The sequence below is a fragment of the Impatiens glandulifera genome, chromosome 2, assembly GCF_907164915.1.
Source record: "Impatiens glandulifera chromosome 2, dImpGla2.1, whole genome shotgun sequence".
NCBI classification, from domain to species: Eukaryota; Viridiplantae; Streptophyta; class Magnoliopsida; order Ericales; family Balsaminaceae; genus Impatiens; species Impatiens glandulifera.
In genome coordinates this window covers 21314939-21339250 of record NC_061863.1, presented here as the reverse complement: position 1 = coordinate 21339250, position 24312 = coordinate 21314939, and the positions used below count along the sequence as shown (strand labels likewise).

Below are 24312 nucleotides of genomic sequence, written 5' to 3'. Positions count from 1 at the left end.
AATAGGGTCATAGCACTGGTATTGTTTCTATAGAGATGTTGCATACATTGAATTCTTTTTGGTTCTGTTAGAATATAATTGATACATCTTATTGAACAAAAATTAGTTGTCTTGTATATCTTAGGTTTAAATTCAATTTTCAATAATAATGATGATTACAATTGTGTGGCTGTGGTAGCTAGTTTTATTAAAAGGCAATGGAAGCATGATTAAAATAATATCATTTTATATTCTTTTGTTGAATGTCTTAAATTTGGATAGATGAGATAATAACAATTATTAATAATTAATATTAAATAAATTTAAAAAACATAAACTAAAAGTATATAGACAACTTTCTTGTTTAATATTTAAGATATATATAATCAATCTCATCTAATGATGGTAAAATAATTTGAGATTATTTATTTATTTATTTATTAAATAGTTGAGAGATAACCCAATACAAAAGTTAGATTAAATTTAGTATAATAGATTTGTTGTGGAGGGATAACACAATAAACAAAAATTGTATAAAAATTTTCATAATAAAAATTTATTGTAGTAAAAAAACACAATAAAAATGTTAGATTAGACTATTTATAATAAAATTTTGATAAAAAAAAAAAATTAAATTCAATTACTTGTAATAGAGATTTACTATGAAAAAATTAACACAATTTTTAAACCATAGATCAAAATTATAAATTTATAATATGAATAACATTTAAAATTTTATATTTAATTTTTTATAAATAATAAATAATAAAATATAATTAAAAAAGTTATGATAATAATTATATCATAAAAAATAATAATTTAAATAATTAAATTGAAAATATATTTAATAATAAGTTATAGTATTAATAAAAATGTAAAAAAATGATAATTAAGTTTGATTAGTAAACTATATTACTTTAGAATGAGAAGAAGTTATATTTTATGAATTTATGTTTTTCAAATTAAAAAAAAAAATTAAAAACCTTCCTTCATATAAAAAAAAATAATCATTTATTTTCTCTTCCTTTTCGTCTTCCATGGATGATAGATAGTTGATTGAACTGCTCAAGAAATAAGCTGAGAAATCTTCACGCAATTCCTCATGCCTTCCCTTCATTTCTCCATCTCCGATTGCGTTTCTTCAACGCCAATTCTCTTCCCCCATTCTTGTTTTACCGTCCAATCTGTGTCACATATATGTATCTCCAGTTCTAGAATCGGTCGATTGCAGCAGCTACTTTCAACCTCAGACAAAGGATACCCACTCGTCATCTCTTGTCTCAAACCAAACGAATTAAAAAATAGACGACCCAGATTCGGAAATCATTGGAAGGAGCCAGAAAAACAGAACCAAAATGATTTTTTCGTCCAACGGAGTGAGCGGCAGATTGAGCTCAAATCGGGTCGCAGCGATGCAGATTCTGATTTCTTCGACCTTCGCGAGGAGACTGGCGTGGAGAAATTGAAAGATAGCGATGAGAGGATAAGACAGAAGAAGGAGATCAATAATAAAGGGAACATCAGAAGACAATTGATGAATAGATCCAAAATGTTAGCGAAACAAGTTATCAGCTCAAGATCTGCTCTCAGTTTGGGCTTCATCTCCCAATTATGGGTGGATACAAATTCTGTAAGTCATAACTGAATTCAGTATCTTTGTTCGATTTTCTTGTGTGTTTTGAAGAGGTTGAAGACTGGAAACCTGATTCAAACTCATAATAAACTTTCTCAGTGGCTGGTGGTGGTTATAGAGGTTCGTCCAAGCCTTCTTTCTGGGGAATCAGAAAGATTTCTTCTTGATGATGTTAGTCAGGTATATGATATATCATCTCACTTTAGTTGTAATTCTTACTTTTGTATATATATATATATATATATTGGTTATCTGAAGACTCTATCTGAATCATGATTCAGTTTTACCAATCCAGATCCTACCTGCATTCATACAAATACAACTCTGTAATCATGATTCAGTTTGACCAATATCGGATAGTCGAGATATAAATTGCATTAAGAAGGCACCCAATTTCATATCCTATGATGGTTAACCTTGTTTGATACCATACAAGTGCCAACCAACCAACATTGATACAAACACATAATCACACAAAATGGAAACATGCAGTCAATGAGGAAATTCAAGCACTTTAGAAGAATTGGGTGTAGTTTCTGAACAATTGAAATATTGAAAGGATGCCCAGTTGCAAATGGCTTCTCCAAGTCCTATGAAATATCCTATATATATGTTACATCATGTTTCTATTATATACTATCTATAATCTAATCTTATGAAAACTACAAGTGTATCTAATCCTTATATGTTACATCACATTCTTACATTCTTATTGCGCCATTCAATTCCTTAATATTTGATTTGTATTTCTAGTTTACTTTGGCACAAATTATTATTGCTCCACTCTTCTTGTTAACTGGATATTGCTTATTATTGCTCCAATCTTATAGTTTTTCCTTTTATTTTGACAATATAGTGTAATCTATCATGTACAAGTACATAAATGTTCAGTTTGCTGATAGAATAAGTTATGATTATGTTGGGATCTAGGTAGGTGATGTTGTGCTCGTTCCAGATGAGAGCGTGATGGAAAATGAAATGAAAATGATTGGACTGGAGACGTTGGTATTACATGTTATTTATTAATTGAGACAAGTCCTATAACTGTATGTTCTTTTCTTTTTCGCTATTCAATTGATCTGCTCATTTGTCAGGTAGGATATGATGTGGTAACCGAAGGTCAACGAAATATGGGAAAGGTATTATCTTCCACCAATGTTGACAAATCGCTAATGAAAGCTCAATTTCAATATCTATCTACCAATCTTTCTTGCTAGGTGCGTGGTTATACCTTTGACATCAACACTGGAGCTATAGAGTCTCTAGAACTTGATTCCTTTGGAATATCTATCATCCCCTCAACTTTGGTAAGCACCTATTCTTTGTTTGTGGAGGATGTGGTTGAAGTTGAACCCGACATGGTTGTGGTTCATGAATCAGCAGCTTCACGCATACAAAGGCTCACCAAGGTATATCACTATTTTGCATTATATAGTTTGACTGTAATTGGATATGTTAAAGAGATTTTGATGTTGATAGGGTTTATGGGACACTCATCTGATGGGAAACTCGATTAATGACCCAATAAAAGATTCCGATATAGAAAGTACGACAGAACTTGATCAAAAAAGAAACCGAAAGCCAACAAAGTTGAGGAAGAAATGGATCGATGCATTGGATGGTTTGGAACTTCCTATGGACTTTTTGTGATTGGAGAAATGAACCCCATATATATTTTACATAGCTCAGTCTCTTTCTTTTTACAAGCATATATATAAAATTAAAATTTAGTTTATTTTCTTAATTAATTTTATTTATATATATAAATAAAAAAATTGAATTAAAGAGGGAGAAAATATATAAATTAATTAAAAATGATAATGATTTTTTAATAGAATGAATTATCATAGAAATTATTTTTTATTTTCTCTCTAATCTTAATTTATCTTTTTATATATTTAAATATATATAAATAAAATTTGTTTATTTTTTAATTAATTTTTTTTCTATAAATTAGATATAAAAAGATAATTATATATATATATATATATATAATAGAGTAAATAAAAAATTATATTAATAAGAGATAATGTATATAAATTAGATAGAGAAAAAAATTTATTTCTATTCATGTGCCTTAATATATGAAAAAGATTTTAAACAAATATTATATTTATATAAATTAATTAAGAAAGATAGTTAAAATAGATTATAGGAGAGAGAAATTTAATTGACACTTTAAAATTAAACAAACTATCCAATATAATAATTTAAGTTTTATTCCAATACATATAGATAATAATTTAAGTTTTATTCCAATACATATAGATATTAAGAAATAAGATTATAATAAACATCCTTCCACTCCGGCCAATTATGTATTTTAGAAAAAGTTTTGTTATCACCGCTCAAATAGAAACCATCATCTTTAACTACCCAATAACAATCAGCAGCACTACAAGTAGCAATTATATTATTATCAAACACATTGAATAATGTAGTTTTTCTATTCGAACTAAAATAACAAAAGTAGACGGTAGTCCCAAAAAAATTAATTCGAAAACTCCATTGGAAATTCATGCCTTGATGTAATGTGTGAAAACCGAGATCATCGATGGGGTCGGACGACTTACATCTTATTATTAGTGGTGTTCGAACATTTGTCAGGTTGTTATTAACATGCACAGTCCTGTTGATACTATATTTAACTACTTTTTTGGTGTTATCCTCGCCGATAGCATAATTAGTTTGAAAAATAAATCCAATTAAGATAAATAGAATACTTAAACGTACGGACATGATAAAATTTAAATAACTCATAAGAAATTATTACTAAGGGATTCACATTCACCACGAAGCTTAGTATATTCATATAAATACACATATTTGAGCCATATTGAAATTGATAATAACTTTATATTACCGTAATATTACTTAAATCTTAACTTAATAGAAACTTTTTAGTTTTGAGTTATCCAAATGAATTATATCCTTAAATAAATAATGTTATTAATGGAAAGTGATATTTTTTATTCATCTCTATTTGTTTAAAATTTATTAAAGTTAAAGTGATATAATTTTATTTGTATTATAATATAAAATTAATTAATATAAAATAGATATTACGTTTCTAAGGTAAAAGTAACAAAAATATAAAATTGTATTAAAAAGTTTTTTTTTTTAAATTTATATATTAGATTACAGTTTATTTTTTTTAAATTATAATTTTGTCATCATCACTTTTTAAAATGTCAAAATAAAATTTGTAAAATTGAAAATTTTGAATTTATTATTCTTAAGCTTTTGAGCTTGAATTTTGATTCAAATATATGCCTAACATGTTTGTAAACATGTTAGGATTAATTTAAAATCATAAAACGTCCATCCCGATCATGTTTGATCGAACTGAAAATTTTGAAATAAAATTTAAAATTTCAGTTTTAAAGTTTGTTACAGAGCTTGATTGATGTTCTTGTTTGGGTCATGTTTGACTATAAACATCATTTAGAAGTTATTGAAACAAAAATTAGGCTATTAGATGACATAATTCGAAAGTTCCCAAATCTTGTCCTAGAAATCGTTTTGGAAAATAGACTGTCTTACGGCTCAATTGATTGGTTTTAGGATTAGGGGTTGTGATTCGTACTTCTAATAGAGCTAACAACAACTTACAGATCATGTTTTCACAATTTGTATCAAAAGATACAAACTTACAATTTTCAGACTAAATTAAGAATTGTTAAATTAAGTTAAAGAAAGAAAAAAAAGGGGAAATCGATTAAATTAAGGTTAAAGAAGAAATCTTTAATTAAGTTTAATTAAGAAAAACACTTTAATTGATTAAAATGAACTTAGGATAATAAAAATCAATACGACGTAGTGATGATATGTTGATAATTGAATAAAACTATGTTATGCAAATGTTTAATGCGCAGGTAAAGCTGAAGAGACGCGAGCATCAGAGCCGACGTAAGCAAAGTTGAAGACTCGTTGGCAGCATAGTTGCCAACAACACAGTTGATTTCAGCATGTTGGCAGTTGGCTTGCTTCAACAGCAGGGTTGAAGAAGCGCTGGTAGCCAACTTGCGTCATCAGCAGTTTAAAGAAACGCTAGCAGAAGCCTCGCTTCAACAACAGTCTGAAGAAGCACGAACATCAACATTGATTCAACAGCAGTCTAAAGAAGCGCTAGTAGTAGCCTTGCCTCAACAGTAGTATGAAAAAGCGCTGACAACAACCTTGCTCCTTCAGCACAACTATGTTACGTTAACAACCGTGTAACGAGCAGTAGTCTTGCTACGTCAGCTTAATAGAGTAGCGAACAGCAGCGTTGCGCCAATAACTTTGTTCACTATGAACAGTCTTCCACGTCAGCTTAATACGCCAAAATGTACAACTGTCATGTACTTGACTTTTCCACTAGCTCACACAATACTATCCAGTACACCACGTTCTAAACGAATACTCCGTGCACTACCATCCTGTACGCCACGATCCAACGAATATTATTCTTGCGTACTATCCCGTACACCTGGCGTACAACCATCAGAAAGCTGATACGTATCTACGAATTAGATTTGACCATTCCTACACTTCAGATATAAAAAGGCATTAGAGTACAATGACGAATCTCTCTCCTGCGCGATCTTGATTTCTCTTTTGGCAATTTTGAATCTATTGATCGCACGATCTCTGAATTGCTTAGCTCTGTGTTTACTTTCTCTCTTGTTGATTCTATAAATCACTACGTTAAGTTGAGGAATATTTTACTACACTACTTGAGTGTATTTTCAGCATTGTAAGTTGAACAGAACGTTGTTTGTTCAATAGAGTGTGATAGCTAGAAGTTCAGAACAGACAGTTGTTAAGTCCTGAGTTCTGACTGGGTTTGTATAGTCACTATAGAGATTAGAGTCTTCTAGTGGAATCCTTCTGAAAACGGAAGAAGCGATGATATATGAGTTTTATCTACAAACATCCATAAAACCGTGTGTTATTTCCTTACTGCGTCTTACAGTTCATTTTCTGCTGTTGCAAATATAGCAAGTACTTTCTGCACTTAAATTCGTTCAAATCTTGCTACGATTTGTTGAAGAATAGAAACATATTTTAATCTATAACAAGATTAAAATCGCATTGAAAGTCAAAATTAGCATAACAATATTCAACCTCCCCTTCTATTGTTGTCACCGATTTTAACAAGTGGTATTAAAGCCAAGTTTTCTATTCTCAAGAAATCGCAAATACCAAAATAATATCTCTCCTAAACAAAATCCCAATGTTCTCAAATGAAGACTATGATGATTGGAATATCAAGACTATGACAATGGCCATCACCTTGGCACATAATTATAATAATTGAATATTATTTCAATTAATAAAGGCATCTTCTTTGTTTTATACTATTATTTATTTGTAAAAAAAAGTATTTTCTTAATATGAATTTGTTGAAGTCCATGATATGATACTAGTATAAAATTGTTTATGATAGAGATCATGAGATAGGCCTCTTATTATATTACATAACGTTCATATCAAAAAGGATCCCTAGTCATAGGTTTATTGAGATAGGACATCATTAAATCGGTAAGACTAGTGTGTGTTGCATTGCTTGATTTGATCAAGCGAGTGTTCCTATGACTCGAGACTATAATTGATAATCTGAATGAACATACATGTGGTTGTTGAGGTGTTAACAATGCATTGGAGTGTCCTGCATGAGACCCCTCACGGTAATATATTTATTCTATGTCAATGGCACGTCTCATAGCTACTATAGTGAATTATCCTTAGACTTGAGGTGCTCAAGTAAAATCATATGTGTGGATCATGTACTTTAATACTAGTTACGATCGATCTATAAAAGGGCGACCAAGAGCTAGTGGTTAGGTATGTAAAAGATATATAATGATAATGTGAGTAGCCAATAAAGAAGTCACAACTCTTGTGCTAGGAACAAGAATGAATATACTCAAAGGCCTCTTGTCGAAACACTACTTTCTAGTCCATGGCCATGGCATTATATCTCGGGTTGATGGTCTCTCGAGGATAGAATTAAGATAGTAGTAAGTTTCGGTATGGCAAGAAAAGTAAGCTTGGGCTGGATGCGATGTTTCGGTCTAGTGGGAGTTGACAATCAATAACCATACTCAAATAACTAAGCCGAATAAAGATGTGACGAGATGAACATTCACAAAATAAATAGTTGTGGACAGGTTTGACACTTCTTCAAAGCTAATACCAGTTCACTTTCTAGAGCATTAGGAGTCACGCACGTTTTACTAAAAACATACTCGTGAATGGATTATAATTAACTGGTTAATTGTAATTGGCTAAAAACTCTAGGGGACTAATGAGTCACACACAATAAAATAGTTAAATTAAAATGTAAATGAGGAATAAATTATGAATTTATTCATGGATGATAAATATTATTGAATATTTAGAATAAGTTTTATTTTGGAGATAATATAATATTGATTAAAGATTTTATATTATTAATAAACCAATTAATTAGAGGAATTAATAGTGATTAATTAAATGTTTATATTTTAAATATGATATTTAATTATTAATTATTATTAATAATTTATAACAAATGGAAAGATACTTGAAAAAGGGTGATTGACATTTCCTTTTATATACAAAACATTTCAATTATTATAATTAAAAAATAAATTAAATGTAATGAAATCATCCTATAAAGAGATTATATAATATAATGAGTTTTTCTAGAAAATAGATTTGACTCTCTCTTTCTCTAGAAAATTGTTTTCTCTTTCTAAAGTTTGTTCAAGGAAAAGAAAGTTGTTAGAATATAATTTTAGAAAAGGTTTTAATAATGAATTGATAAAACTAAATTTAATTAAATATATAAGTTAAACTATATATATATAACTGCTAAGTCATATCAAGTATATTAATTGTTTTTTTTATGGGAAAACAGTTTAACACCATTTCATTAAAAGGCCCAAAAGTGGGAGGGATCAATAATCAAAACTAGACAAACTCTAGTTTTGATTGTAAGATGACAAATAAAAGACCCAAAAGTTTCTGAATGGTGGCAGTCAAATCACATTACAAAACACAGATTATAATGAACAAAGACTAAAATCTAGCTATCCCAACCTATGTTGTCTCCATATCCACCTTTTGACCATATTGTCTTCTTTCAAGTCCCATTCTTCTTGCGTTCTTCATAAAGGGAGATTGATTTGAAGTTGATGATGATGTTTGTCTGCTCTTATTGTTTAATATTCATCTATATGAACTCATACTAACATAATAAAATGTATTCTTCTTCAGGATTTCAGGCTTTTGTCACTACTTTTATCAATTTCAGTTTTACGTGTTTGAGGATCAACAACATTAGTTTCTTCTGTGTTTTTCTTCTCTGTTGTATCTTTGATTTCATCTTCTGCCTCTTCATCTTCATTGTCTTTAGGTTTATCTTCTTCAGTATCCCCTATTTCATCAGTTTCGTTTATTTCTTCATTATTTGATTCTACCTTGCTTTCTTCCTCTATATCATTACTTTCTTCCTTCTCTAATTCTTCCTTGATTTCTTTCTCTGTATTTTTTCTTTGATGATTTCTTTAACTTTCCCAATATGCTCTTTGATTCTTGATTCTTCCGTTTCATTTTTCTACTTTTCTTCTTCTTGGCCTTTTAGGATTTTATGCTCTTCCTCAACTGCTTTTTCATATTTAGTGCTAACATGTTGAAAAGTATCACAGAAAACACACATATCTGGCCTCCATTCATATGAGATTTCCATGATTGTAGACTTTCTTTTTCTGTCAAATACTGTCATGTTCTTTGGCAGCGTACTTCGAGGATGCACTTCAATGCTTATTCTAACAAAGGTAAGTTGTTCTCCTCCTTCTGTAATTGGGTCCATGTATAATGATTTTCCCAATAAACTTACAATGTGACTTAAAACTTTTGCATTGTACATGTGTGTTGGGATGTTCCAAAGCTTAAACCATATATGGGCTGTTTCTTTTGGTTTTCTTAGCAGGTTTACTTTTTCAGACCATCTCTCCAGCTTCATACAATTTGATCCAATATAAGTATGCCCATATTTCAGAATATCAACCAAGTTTGATTCCTTCTTGAACTGCATAAAATAGAGATCGTGTATATTTTTAGAAATCTTAACTAGTCCCTTCTGCTCCCATTGTTTCATTAAGGCTTTTTTGGTGACTGAGAATGATACTCTATTCTTCCCTATGTATTTTCCAACCACTACATTTTCCCATTCTTTAACATATTTTTCTTCCACTTTAGTTGGCAGTTTAAATTCAAAAGGAGAATTGAGTACCTTCATTTTTATTTTAACATTGCCCAAGTAGATTTTTCCTTTAAAAGCATGATCCTCTGTTTTCTTTCCTGTATTATTTTTCCAGACCTCGTTTACTGTCCAGCTGGAATTGCTCCTGATAGTATAGGTCTTAGATTTATGGGACTTCATCAGCTCCCTCATTGTTTCAACTGACCAGTTTACTATCTTTTCATACTCTTCCTTCTGTAGTAAATTCCAGTCCTTAAGATAATGTACATTCAATTGGATGGTTGTTTGCTGCATTTTTTTCTTTATTGAGCATAATTTCTCCTTCCTTTGCGTGCATTAGGAGTTTTGTGATTTGATTTTTCAGTCCAAAGAGATTTTCTCTTTCATTATAACCAACCTTCCAAATTCCTTCTTTCTTCCCTGATTTCTTGCTACATTTTCTTCAGAATTTTTATCAACAATTGGTTCCTGACCTTTGTTGCATTCCTGTTTTTCCTGGATAATTTCTTCAAGATTCCTATCAATTTCAATTTCATCTGCCTCCATTAAACCTTCCAACAAAAATTCTTTGACTTCCTTATTCTTATTGCATTTCTTTCTTCCCATTTTATTGAAGAATAAGAAACAACAACAAAATAGAGTAATTATAAAACAGGTTACACCAGAAACCCTATCTATTGAATAACAGGGTAAAACAGAAACCCTAACTTTCCAATCAAGTTTTACAGCTGAATGAAGGACCAAGTTATTAGAGTTACCGTGTCGTTTGTGTCGTTCGTGCCGATTGTGCCGATTGTGCCGATCGTGTCGATCGTGCCGAAAGCGACCCAAAGCGACTAGCAATTGCGAACACCACAAGTGAACCGCGACCTTGATATCTTGCCGATCGTTCTGATCATTCCGTTTGTGCCAATTGTGTTGTTCATGTCGATCGTGTCGTTCGTGATGAGAGAATTTGCTGAAATCTTCAGAGCTTTTCTCTGTCTTCCTTGAAAACTATTTTTTTTTTCCTTTATACTCGTATATTAATTATTTTAAAGATAACAACAAGGTGTTGTAGTACAGTGGTAAGTACTCTCACCTCTCACCTATCATACGGGTGACCAAGGTTCGAGAATTTAATACTTCAGTATTAAATGGTTATAGTATTTAATACTTCGGTATTAAATGGTTCCAGTATTAGATGAGATCGGTATTTAATACTTTGGTATTTAAATTAGGACCGATTATTGATCAAATTTGGTATCTAAATAAATGATTTCCATTACCTAATCAATCTCAGCTCCAAATTAAGCTTTCGCAACAGCGCAGTCTAGCAAGCATTATATCACAAATCTAGGATAGGCAGTCTGACGCAGCAACAGAGACAGTCCTAAAGTAGATTGTCATATACCAAAATTATTCAAATCTTCTGAAATGAACGTTCTTAGTACAACAGGATCCATTAAATGAATTTTGGCTTTCTCTCATCAAGAACAGACAAGATCAATGAAGATCTTATATGTTGTACCATTCTGAAGCTCAGTCAATAAAAAGAGGACTAGTGTCATTTGAAGTCAACATGTCCGTTGGTGAAGAAAATATGACTGTTGTTGTGTGTTTTGCATATATAAGAAGATTAAAGAAAGAACAGAACAAGACATGTGAAGATCTGGGCTCCCTTTCTAATCAAATACACTTTCTCTACAAACATATTCAAGCTTTTGTTTGAGCATATTTTTTTGTGTGAGAGTGTCTTCATACGAAAAATCATTGTATCAAGTTCTTTGTAAGTTGATAGAGTATTTATCAACAAGTGTTGTGTGTGCTAGGAGTTTGAAAGCAGTTAGCAACTAAGTCATGGCTGTTAGACTGGGTTGTGTACAAGTGTTGTATTTAACCAAATCTTTTATTGAATACTCTTCTCAAGGTTGAGAAGAGTATCCTTCTTGAGGTCGAGAAGAAGGGGTGATGTAGGAGAGTTTATTCCGAACATCCATAAACATCTCTTGTGTCTTGTGTTCTTTTCGCATTATCCTAATCCCTTCGTATTTCTTCAAGTCGAAACAAACACTTCTACACATGAACTCAGTTCAAGAGTTTATGACGTCTTGCGAAGAATATAAACGAGATAATCAACCTCTAATAATGTTATTATCAATCAGCGTGTGTGTAAACGTTCACTTTTATGAGACTCCAGTCTCCTTTGGCAATCCCGATCCTAACAAGTGGTATCAAAGAAAGTTGTTTATATTCTCAAGTATTCGAATATCATCATGTCTTTCATCAATGAGCCCCCATGTTCTGCATTGAAGAATATGTTGATTGGAAGATTCGCATGGAGGTGCATCTGGCTTCACAAGACGATGACATGATGTATGTTATTACTGATGGTCCGATAAAGATTGACAAGCCAAGATGCAAATGGACGACTGAAGATAAGAAGATGAATAACTTGGATAATTTTCCAAAAATATTCTGTATAAGTCGTTGGACAAGAATATGTTCAGTAAGATCAAGCTATGCTCCTCTACTAAAGAAATTTGAGAGAAGTTAATCCAAGTGTGTGAGGGAAACGACCAAATAAAGGAGAACCAGAAAGAGCAGAAGACTCTGATGGCTGCTGAAAGCAAGGGAAAATGGGTCGATAGCGATTCGGATGACTCATCATCCAGCGACAGTGATGATAAAGTTGATACATGTTTCACGGCTGAGAAAGAATCTGAGGCATTTGATTTTTTCTCTGAAGAATTTACAAGAGATGACTTAACTGCTGCACTTAATGACATGGTCATTTAGTACAAGAAGTTGTCAAACTCTTTTAATGAGATGAAATTAAAATATGAAACTGTTAACTCTTCTTCATCTTAAATCTCTGAACAAAAAGTTTTTGAAAACAAAATGGTTCAGTTCTCATCTGAGAATTAGAAACTCAAGGGAAATGTTCAAACTCTATTTTCTAAAAACTAACGTTTGACATATGTGGTCAGTTTCTAGACGAAGTCTGGAGATGCAGTTAGACAACAAATAAGTATGTTAAGGCCTACCAAATACAAATTCGGTTTAGGATTTGACAGTGCTATCCCAAACAAGTCTTGTGAAAAGTTAAACCCGACAAAAGACATACTTAAGACAACGAGTTTTGTCAGGGGTAGTTTAACTACTAAAGAAACTAATTCAAGCTGCAATGATTTAACTTCAAAGGATTAGATGATTTATGTAAAGCCAACTTTAAGCTACCTGAAACCTGAGAGAAGGACAACCAGTTGGTATGTCAAGGAAAAACTTAACAGGAAGTCAAGAAATATTTACCAAAAACCATCCTTTGAAGCTAAAGAATCATCAGCAGGTAGAGAGCAATCTGCCAAATACAGTATATTCACACACAACTGGAAATCCATAAAAATAATCAAAGTATGGATTCTCAAGGGACTAATAAGCCACGGAACCAAAGAAAAATGAGTACCAAATCTGTTATTGTCTATGAATGCAAATAAATCAAGACAGAAGCTTGGAAGAATCAACATTACATCTGAATAGTCGGCTACTAACGGACACAACATATGAAGGAAACAAGCATGAAGTGGCTAACATCCTCACGAAGACACTTCTCGAGTCTAAGTTTTCTTACCTTAGAATTATATTTTAGGATTGTTGGATTACAATAATGTCTAAACTGATTTAATTATAAACTTGGTTGGTTTTGATAGTTTTAGGATAAAATAATCAAAAATGGAGAAATTATTAAGAAATAGATAGCATAATTTGATAATTTATTTTAAATAATCAAAGAGGGAGAAATTGTTAGAATTAAATGAAAATTAACTTAATATAAGTAGCCAACGATTACAAAGTTTTGAATATTTAGATTAAATAATCAAATAGGAAGAAATTGTTAGAATATAATTTTTGAAAAGATTTTAATAATGAATGGATAAAACTAAGTTCAATAAAATATATAAGTTAATATATATATATATATATATATATATATATATATATATATTTATAACTACTAAGTCATATCAAGTATATTAATTGTTTTAAAGATAACAACAATGTGTTGTAGTTCAGTGGTAAGTACTCTCGTCTATCACACGGGTGACCAGAGTTATTTAAATGCATTTTGTATTAATTGAGATCGATATTAAATGGTTTCTAGTATTTAATATTTCGGTATTAAATGGTTCCAGTATTTAATACTTCAGTATTAAATGAAATCGGTATTTAATATTTCGGTATTAAATGGTTCCAGTATTTAATGAGATCGATATTTAATACTTCGGTATTTAAATTAGGACGATCAAATGTGACATCTAAATAAATGTTTTCCATTACCTAATCAATCTCAGCTCCAAATCTTTCGCAGCAGCGTAGTCTGGAAAACTGTATATCACAAATTTGGGATAGACAGTCTGACGCAGCAGCAGAGACAGTCCTAAAATAGATTGTCATATACCAAAATTATTCAAATCTTCTGAAATGAACGTTCTTAGTACAACAGACTCCATTAAATGAATTTTAGCTTTCTCTCATCAAGAACAGACAAGATCAAAGAATATCTTATCTGTTGTACCATTTGAAGCTCAACCAATAAAAGGAGGACTAGTGTCATTTGAAGTCAACATGTTTGTTGGTGAAGAAAAAATATGATTGTTGCTCTGTGCTTTGCATATATAAGAAGATTAAAGGAAGAACAGAACAAGAGACATGAAGATCTGGGCTCCCTTGTTAATTAAATACTCTCTCTACAAACATATTCAAACTTTTGTTTCAACATTTTTTTTGTGTGTGTGAGAGTGTCTTCATACCGAAAATCATTGTATCAAGTTCTTTGTAAGTTGATAGAGTGTCTATCAATAAGTGTTGTGTGTTCTAGGAATTCAAAAACAAGCAGCAACTAAGTCCTGACTGTTAGACTGGGTTGTGTACAAGTGTGTTGTATTTAACCAAATCTTCTAGTGAATTTTTAACGGGCGCGAAAGACATAGTTCGAAAGCCCTTTCCTGAGCATAACTAAACAACGAACTCCTTATGGAAACTCTGATGTTATTATGTTTTTATACGTACACCAAAAGATTTTTGTCCAAATCTTTAAACCAAGCACCAAAGCTACATCTTTGTACAAATCTTTTTCTTAAATAATGTTTTATTTAAAAGAGATTTTTGGTGTGTAAACCAAGGCTATATTTTTATACCTTTGACCAGCTCGGTCCGGTCCGATTTTTAAACCGGAACCTAAAAACTCGAGGAACCGGGCGTAGGGGCCAGAACACGGGAGGGCGCGTACAATTTTTTGGCGACTCTACTAGAGATACGTTTGATTTTTAAATAAAATATTAGCTATATAAATTTTTATTTATAACATTTCAAACTTTCATAATAGTCCACTTTAAAGGTTCATCATGAATAAAAAATATCACTTTCCATTAATAACATTATTTATTTAAGGATATAATTAATTTGGATAATTCAAAATTAAAAATTTCTATTAACTTCAGATTTAAGTAATATTACAGTAATATAAAGTTATTATCGATTTCAATATGGCTCAAATATGTGTATTTATATGAATATACTAAGCTTCGTGGTGAATGTGAATTCTTTAGTAATAATTTCTTATGAGTTATTTAAATTTTATCATGTCTGTACGTTTAAGTATTCTATTTATCTTAATTGGATTTATTTTTCAAACTAATTATGCTATCGGCGAGAATAACACCAAAAAAGTAGTTAAATATAATATCAACAGGACTGTGCATGTTAATAACAACCTGACAAATGTTCGAACACCACTAATAATAAGATGTAAGTCGCCCAACCCCATCGATGATCTCGGTTTTCACACATTACATCAAGGCATGGATTTCCAATGGAGTTTTCGAATTAATTTTTTTGGGACTACTGTCTACTTTTGTTATTTTAGTTCGAATAGAAAAACTACATTATTCAATGTGTTTGATAATAATATAATTGCTACTTGTAGTGCTGATTGTTATTGGGTGGTTAAAGATGATGGTTTCTATTTGAGCGGTGATAACAAAACTTTTTCTAAAATACATAATTGGGCGGAGTAGGATGATGTTTATTATAATCTTATTTCTTAATATCTTTATGTATTGGAATAAAACTTAAATTATTATCTATATGTATTGAAATAAAACTTAAATTATTATATTGGATAGTTTGTTTAATTTTAAAGTGTCAATTAAATTTCTCTCTCCTATAATCTATTTTAACTATCTTTCTTAATTAATTTATATAAATATAATATTTGTTTAAAATCTTTTTCATATATATTAAGGCACATGAATAGAAATAAATTTTTTTCTCTATCTAATTTATATAAATTATCTCTTATTAATATAATTTTTTATTTACTCTATTATATATATATATATATAATTATCTTTTTATATCTAATTTATAGAAAAAAATTAATCTAAAAATAAATAAATTTTATTTATATATATTTAAATATATGAAAAGATAAATTAAGATTAGTGAGAAAATAAAAAATAATTTCTATGATAATTCATTCTATTAAAAAATCATTATCATTTCTAATTAATTTATATATTTTCTCCCTCTTTAATTCAATTTATTTATTTATATATATAAAAAAAATTAATTAAGAAAAAAAACTAAATTTTAATTTTATATATATGCTTGTAAAAAGAAAGAGACTGAGCTATGTAAAATATATATGGGGTTCATTTCTCCAATCACAAAAAGTCCATAGGAAGTTCCAAACCATCCAATGCATCGATCCATTTCTTCCTCAACTTTGTTGGCTTTCGGTTTCTTTTTTGATCAAGTTCTGTCGTACTTTCTATATCGGAATCTTTTATTGGGTCATTAATCGAGTTTCCCATCAGATGAGTGTCCCATAAACCCTATCAACATCAAAATCTCTTTAACATATCCAATTACAGTCAAACTATATAATGCAAAATAGTGATATACCTTGGTGAGCCTTTGTATGCGTGAAGCTGCTGATTCATGAACCACAACCATGTCGGGTTCAACTTCAACCACATCCTCCACAAACAAAGAATAGGTGCTTACCAAAGTTGAGGGGATGATAGATATTCCAAAGGAATCAAGTTCTAGAGACTCTATAGCTCCAGTGTTGATGTCAAAGGTATAACCACGCACCTAGCAAGAAAGATTGGTAGATAGATATTGAAATTGAGCTTTCATTAGCGATTTGTCAACATTGGTGGAAGATAATACCTTTCCCATATTTCGTTGACCTTCGGTTACCACATCATATCCTACCTGACAAATGACCAGATCAATTGAATAGCGAAAAAGAAAAGAACATACAGTTATAGGACTTGTCTCAATTAATAAATAACATGTAATACCAACGTCTCCAGTCCAATCATTTTCATTTCATTTTCCATCACGCTCTCATCTGGAACGAGCACAACATCACCTACCTAGATCCCAACATAATCATAACTTATTCTATCAGCAAACTGAACATTTATGTACTTGTACATGATAGATTACACTATATTGTCAAAATAAAAGGAAAAACTATAAGATTGGAGCAATAATAAGCAATATCCAGTTAACAAGAAGAGTGGAGCAATAATAATTTGTGCCAAAGTAAACTAGAAATACAAATCAAATATTAAGGAATTGAATGGCGCAATAAGAATGTAAGAATGTGATGTAACATATAAGGATTAGATACACTTGTAGTTTTCATAAGATTAGATTATAGATAGTATATAATAGAAACATGATGTAACATATATATAGGATATTTCATAGGACTTGGAGAAGCCATTTGCAACTGGGCATCCTTTCAATATTTCAATTGTTCAGAAACTACACCCAATTCTTCTAAAGTGCTTGAATTTCCTCATTGACTGCATGGTTTCCATTTTGTATGATTATGTGTTTGTATCAATGTTGGTTGGTTGGCACTTGTATGCTATCAAACAAGGTTAACCATCATAGGATATGAAATTGGGTGCCTTCTTAATGCAATTTATATCTCGACTATCTATCCGATATTGGTCAAACTGAATCATGATTACAGAGTTGTATTTGTATGAATGCAGGTAGGATCTGTATTGGTAAAATTGAATCATGATTCAGATAGAGTCTTCAGATAACCAATATATATATATATATATATATATATATATATATATATATATATATATATATATATATATACAAAAGTAAGAATTACAACTAAAGTGAGATGATATATCATATACCTGACTAACATCATCAAGAAGAAATCTTTCTGATTCCCCAGAAAGAAGGCTTGGACGAACCTCTATAACCACCACCAGCCACTGAGAAAGTTTATTATGAGTTTGAATCAGGTTTCCAGTCTTCTACCTCTTCAAAACACACAAGAAAATCGAACAAAGAATACTGACTTACAGAATTTGTATCCACCCATAATTGGGAGATGAAGCCCAAACTGAGAGCAGATCTTGAGCTGATAACTTGTTTCGCTACCATTTTGGATCTATTCACAATTGTCTTCTGATCTATCCATGGAAGACGGAAAGGTAAGTGAATGGGGAGGAGGAGAAAATAATTTATTTATTTATTTTATATGAAGGAAGGTTTTTAATTTGAAAAACCATAAATTCATAAAATATAACTTCTTCTCATTCTAAAATAATACAGTTTACTATTTAAACTTAATTATTATTTTTTACATTTTTATTAATATTATAATTTATTATTAAATATATTTTTAATTTAATTATTTAAATTATTATTTTTTATATAGGTTTGCTCGGACTTGGCTTAGGAGAGTGCGGAGTTTGCCAAACAGTTGTGATCCGATGAATTTCGATTTTGTCTTTTCTCTGAGGTCGCGCAAGAGTAGTATATATGTCTTCATGATTCTAACCTCATTTATTTCCCTTTCAAAGGCTTCATCGAGATTATTACCAATCTTGAGGAGTTTCTTCATTTTTGGAAGGTTTTAACGACAAATCCAACAAAATAGCGGTTATTAGCATTATCCAAAACTAGCATTTAACCCGTGCATTTGCACGAGTAATAATATAAAAATCGTGAAAAAAAATTACGAATAACATTTTTTATTTTATTTTTAACCATTTTAAGTTTATGGGTGAGTCAACCCACAATCATTATATATTAGTTAATTAAAAAGTTGAACTTATATTAATATTAAAACGTCCCGCGTTTATCAAATTTGGTGTTGAATTTAAAATATAAAGTCTTTGTAGCCTAGTTGGTTAAAGAGTTGTATTTGTTTTGTTAGGTTGCAAGTTCGAAACATACCTCTAGCATTTTTAATTTTATTTTTAACCGTTTTCAATTTTAAAACGGGTCAACCCACAATCCGACCCAAGTATCCAAATTAACCACAGCTCTCGACTCGGCAATCCGGACACTTTAAAAATTAAGCATCATTATATATATAGATTAGTTAGTTAAAAAGTTGAACTTATATTAATATTAAAACGTCCCGCGTTTATCAAATTTGGTGTTGAATTTAAAATATAAAGTCTTTGTAGCCTAGTTGGTTAAAGAGTTGTACTTGTTTTGTTAGGTCGTAAGTTCGAAACATACCTCTAGCATTTTTAATTTTATTTTTAACCGTTTTAAATTTAAAAACGGGTCAACCCACAATCCGACCCAAGTATCCAAATTAATCACAGCTCTCGACCCGGCAATCCGGACACTTTAAAAATTAAGCATCATTATATATATATAGATTATATCAATTTGTCTTTGTTTGCTGGGCAAAAAATTGATTTCTTCAACAACTACTTTCCATCTTTCGATAAATCAAAAAAAAATTCATTTTCACATTGTTTCACGTTTTAAGCTTCTTTTCAGGTTGTTCTAAATTGAGATGCATGTTGAATCGTTCTATAAAGGTTGATGCGAGTTCATCGATAGTTTGAAGGTACACTACGCTCTTTGGGTGATATCAACGTAGGGCTGCATCATCTAAATATTGTGTAAAAAGATGGAGAATCGCCGATTCTCTTAGATGTAAATGTGTCATAGTCGTCGTATATATCTGGAATAAAGCAGCTGGGTCACTCTTACTGACGTATTTTGATAATGATGTCAACTTTACACCAAATGGGATGACTGCTCGTTTAGTAGTCTTTATAGCATTTTTCCAATCATAGTGTTCATCAATGCTACCTTTGGTTAATTGATTTAACTAAGCTCGATTCTTGTCTTATTTGACATTCAATTGAGCCATTTGTACCTCGTATTTCGTAGGAAGAATAATCGTAGGGTTTACGCCTTCTTGGACGTTATTGGGGTCAACGATAGTAATTCCTAATGGGGTCCTAATCGACCTATTATCCTCATCTTCAACTCATCATAAAGAGAGGTTTCTTCCATGTTACGACGAGTTTGAAGGTTAAACCAGATTGGTGTGAAGATAGGTGAAATAGATTGTTGTGGATGTCGTGACGAGGATGACTAATCCTGACTAGGAATTGTAGGCTTAATACTGACAATTGTTCTGTTACTTGTTGAAGAGTAGCTTTCATTTAAGCAAACTCGGTCAGAGATACCGTGTCAATTCTTGGAGTTCCTTCATCCATTTATTGTCGCACAAAACGTCTAGTTTTTGGGTCTCTTTTTATGGGGTCGTCTATTCAAAGCGACTAGCGAACTACGATTGAGGTAAGTATTGTAATTGTAAAAACAAGAGAAAATGTATATGCAAATAATATGGCATATAATATGAACATCTCATAAGTAGTATTTAATATATTTGCTTTATAGAATTCTGACTTTTTGCAATTTAAAATTTCAGAGTTATGTGTTACATGGTTTGTGAGTTCCATTAACTATATCTACTAGTTTCTAATTCCTTTGGCTACATAATAGTGGTAAAGCTAAAGTCCCCTCATTTCCGTTTTTTAGTTAAGGGTAACGAGTCATACTACAGTAGGTAGAGGTGATGGAACCTTCTCTTTCTTCTTCTTGTTGACGTCGATACTCTTCCATAATTTGATCTAAATAATCCTTTATGTCCTTTAGGATACCCATCTTGACTGTATCATTCTACAGATCTAGGTAGCTTGCGTAGGTATTGTGGTCAATAACCATGTCTATTGCAATCACGCAATCATGATATGGAGGCATACAACCTCGTCGAAACTGTTTAAAAAGCTCGTTGATGTAGTAGGAAGTGACCCACTCAAGACCCATAAGTACAATTACGGGTTGATCGCTCATTAAATAGGTCATCTTCTTAATGCCATACCATGGTAGGAGTTCGCGTATGGAATCATTGTGATGGATTGGTTCTTCTAGCGTGACACTCTTAATGCGTCGACATTGAATAGCGACACACATCTCACTACTAGGGGAGGTATGCACTCCAGTTTTTCTAAGAGCCATACATAGAAAATGATGGGAGCCCCTCTCTTTCTTAAATAGTAGGTGAAGTAGGATTCATTCAGACCTAGTAATGTTGCAGCTGGGATAATTCTAGTGGGATCCTTGTTTTCCTGAGGTGGTAAGCCACTTACAGTATCTTGGAGTATGGTGGGAGGTTGCTTGACGGGGCGAGGAGAAAGTAGTCCATCAAGATCTTCATGGTGAGTAGGGAGGTACATAAATTAAGTGGAATCTCTCTGTCCTAAGTATTGATCTTTATCCAGCGTGGAAGGTCAAGTATGTCCTTGCCAGGATTTTGTCCGTCGTAGTCTTTGTGTACCCAAATTCCTCATAAATAGGGCGACTAAGAGACATAGACTCCATAAAAGGATTGAGCGTTAGGATGTTCTTGTTATTGATCATCATGATTGCTCTAAATTCCTTAATAGTCGGGCAGATCTAATGATCTTCTATGATGAAGGCCATGTGTATTGAATCTCATTTTTTCTGAATTTCCATCATAAAATTATGGCGGATTCGAAAGTGAGTGTACTTGAGGGCGTCATTTAGATCGTAGCCTCGATAATACCATTCCGTCTTGTGGAAATGGTGGCTCCAAAGGAACAGATCTTCATTCTCTATTAGGGTCATTATGTGATTATATAATCATTTGACAAACATGTTGTTTGATTTTGATAAAGCAAACATGCTTAGAGATGTTCATTATATCTATTATAGATGTATGTATGTATAATAAATAAGCACGTACATGTTGAATTTTCAAGGTTCTATTATTTGGGGACGTCAAACAACGATTGGGTAAAGTAATTGGGTTTTGTGTTCTAAGGTGTGGTCGAGGTTTGGTTTGGAATTTCTCCCCACCATCGCTAAGGTTACATCATGACGGATGTATCAAAGTCGAAGGGGGATCAATTCAAGATCCCTAAGTTTTCCTCACACAACATCTCTTGGTCATAGATCGGTATGACCGGTCTTCACGTAATTCGTAGAAGTATAGATTTATGATCTGGTACTTCTTCACGTAATCTTGGGTGATGTACCCGTTTGGTCCTTGACAATTATTAGGATAAAGCATAGGTACCCTTTGGAGTGATGAACCCTTTAAAGTGGACTATTATGAAAGTTTGAAATGTTATAAATAAAAATTTATATAGCTAGTAAATTATTTAAAAATCAAACGTATCTCTGGTAGAGTCGCCAAAAAATTGTACGCGCCCTCCCGTATTCCGGCCCCTACGTTCGGTTCCTCGAGTTTTTAGGTTCCGATTTAAAAATCGGACCGGACTGAGCTGGTCAAATGTATAAAAATATAGCCTTGGTTTACACGCCAAAAATCTCTTTTAAATAAAACATTATTTAAGAAAAAGATTTGTACAAAGATGTAGCTTTGATGCTTGGTTTAAAGATTTGGAAAAAAATCTTTTGGTGTACGTATAAAAACTTAATAACATCAGAGTTTCCATAAGGAGTTCGTTGTTTAGTTACGCTCAGAAAAGGGCTTTCGCACTATGTCTTTCGCGCCCGTTGAAAATTTACTAGAAGATTTGGTTAAATACAACACACTTGTACACAACCCAGTCTAACAGTCAGGACTTAGTTGTTGCCTGCTTTCGAACTCCTAGCACACACAACACTTGTTGATAGACACTCTATCAACTTACAAAGAACTTGATACAATGATTTTTGGTATGAAGACACTCTCACAAAAAAAAAATATGCTGAAACAAAAGCTTGAATATGTTTGTAGAGAGAGTGTATTTGATTAGCAAGAGAGCCCATATCTTCACGTCTCTTATTCTGTTCTTCCTTTATTCTTCTTATATATGCAAAACACACAAAAACGGTCATATTTTCTTCACCAATGGACATGTTGACTTCAAATGACACTCTTCCTCCTTTTATTGACTAAGCTTTAGAATGGTACAACAGATAAAATCTTCATTGATCTTGTCTTTTCTTGATGAGAGAAAACCAAAATTCATTTAATGGAGTCTGTTGTACTATGAACGTTCATTTCAGAAGATTTTAATAATTTTGGTATATGACAATCTGCTTTAGGACTGTCTATGTTGCTGCGTCAGTCTACCTATCCTAGATTTGTGATATACTGCTTGCTAAACTGCGCTATTGCGGAAGCTTAATTTGGAGCTGAGATTGATCAGGTAATGAAAATCATTTATTTAGATACCACTTTTGATCAATAACCGGTCCTAATTTAAATACCAAAGTATTAAATACCGATCTCATCTAATTCTGGAACCATTTAATACCGAAGTATTAAATACTTGAACCATTTATCAATGAAGTATTAAATACTGAAATCATTTAATACCGAAGTATTAAATACTAGAACCATTTAATACCATAGTATTAAATATTATAACCATTTAATACTGAAGTATTAAATCCTTGAACCTTGGTTACCTGTACGAGAGGTGAAAGTACTTACCACTATACTACAACACCTTGTTGTTATCTTTAAAACAATTAATATACTTGATATGACTTAACAGTTATATATATAATTTAATTTATATATTTAATTGAATTTAGTTTTTTATCCATTCATTATTAAAACTTTTTCTAAAATTATATTCTAACAACTTTCTTTTTCTTGAACAAACTTTAGAAAGAGAAAACAATTTTCTAGAGAAAGAGAGAGTCAAATCTATTTTCTAGAAAAACTCATTATTTTATATAATCTCTTATAATGTTTTCATTATATTTAATTTATTTTTTAATTATAATAATTAAAAAATTTTGTATATAAAAGAAAACGTCAATCACCCTTTTTCAAGTATCTTTCCATTTATCATAAATTAATAATAATAATTAATAATTAAATGTCATATTTAAAATATAAACATTTAATCAATCACTATTAATTCCTCTAATTAAATGGTTTATAAATAATATAAAATCTTTAATCAATATTATATTATCTCCAAAATAAAACTTATTCTAAATATTTATTAATATTTATCATCCATGAATAAATTCATAATTTATTCTCCATTTACATTTTAATTTAACTCTTCTATTGCGTGTGACTCATTAGTCCCCTAGAGTTTTTAACTAATTATAATTAACCAGTTAATTA

At 31.2% G+C, this 24312-nt stretch overlaps 2 protein-coding genes across 2 annotated transcripts; one reads left to right on the top strand and one right to left on the bottom strand.

The window, feature by feature from the left end:
* The first annotated feature begins 1008 nt into the window (after positions 1 to 1008).
* Positions 1009 to 3347, top strand: LOC124926414. The gene is made up of 6 exons (XM_047466638.1): positions 1009 to 1609; positions 1712 to 1792; positions 2543 to 2617; positions 2707 to 2751; positions 2830 to 3021; positions 3092 to 3347. The coding sequence occupies exons 1-6, from the start codon at positions 1082 to 1084 to the stop codon at positions 3260 to 3262; spliced, it is 1092 nt and encodes a 363-aa protein (XP_047322594.1). The 5' UTR covers positions 1009 to 1081; the 3' UTR covers positions 3263 to 3347.
* A 13111-nt stretch (positions 3348 to 16458) lies between these two features.
* Positions 16459 to 21430, bottom strand: LOC124924491. The gene is made up of 7 exons (XM_047464523.1): positions 21166 to 21430; positions 18237 to 18373; positions 18065 to 18145; positions 17195 to 17269; positions 17061 to 17105; positions 16791 to 16982; positions 16459 to 16720 (listed from the first exon to the last, which is right to left on the bottom strand). Exons 1-7 carry the CDS (start codon positions 21428 to 21430, stop codon positions 16550 to 16552), a joined length of 966 nt encoding a protein of 321 aa, XP_047320479.1. The 3' UTR covers positions 16459 to 16549.
* Positions 21431 to 24312: the final 2882 nt, after the last annotated feature.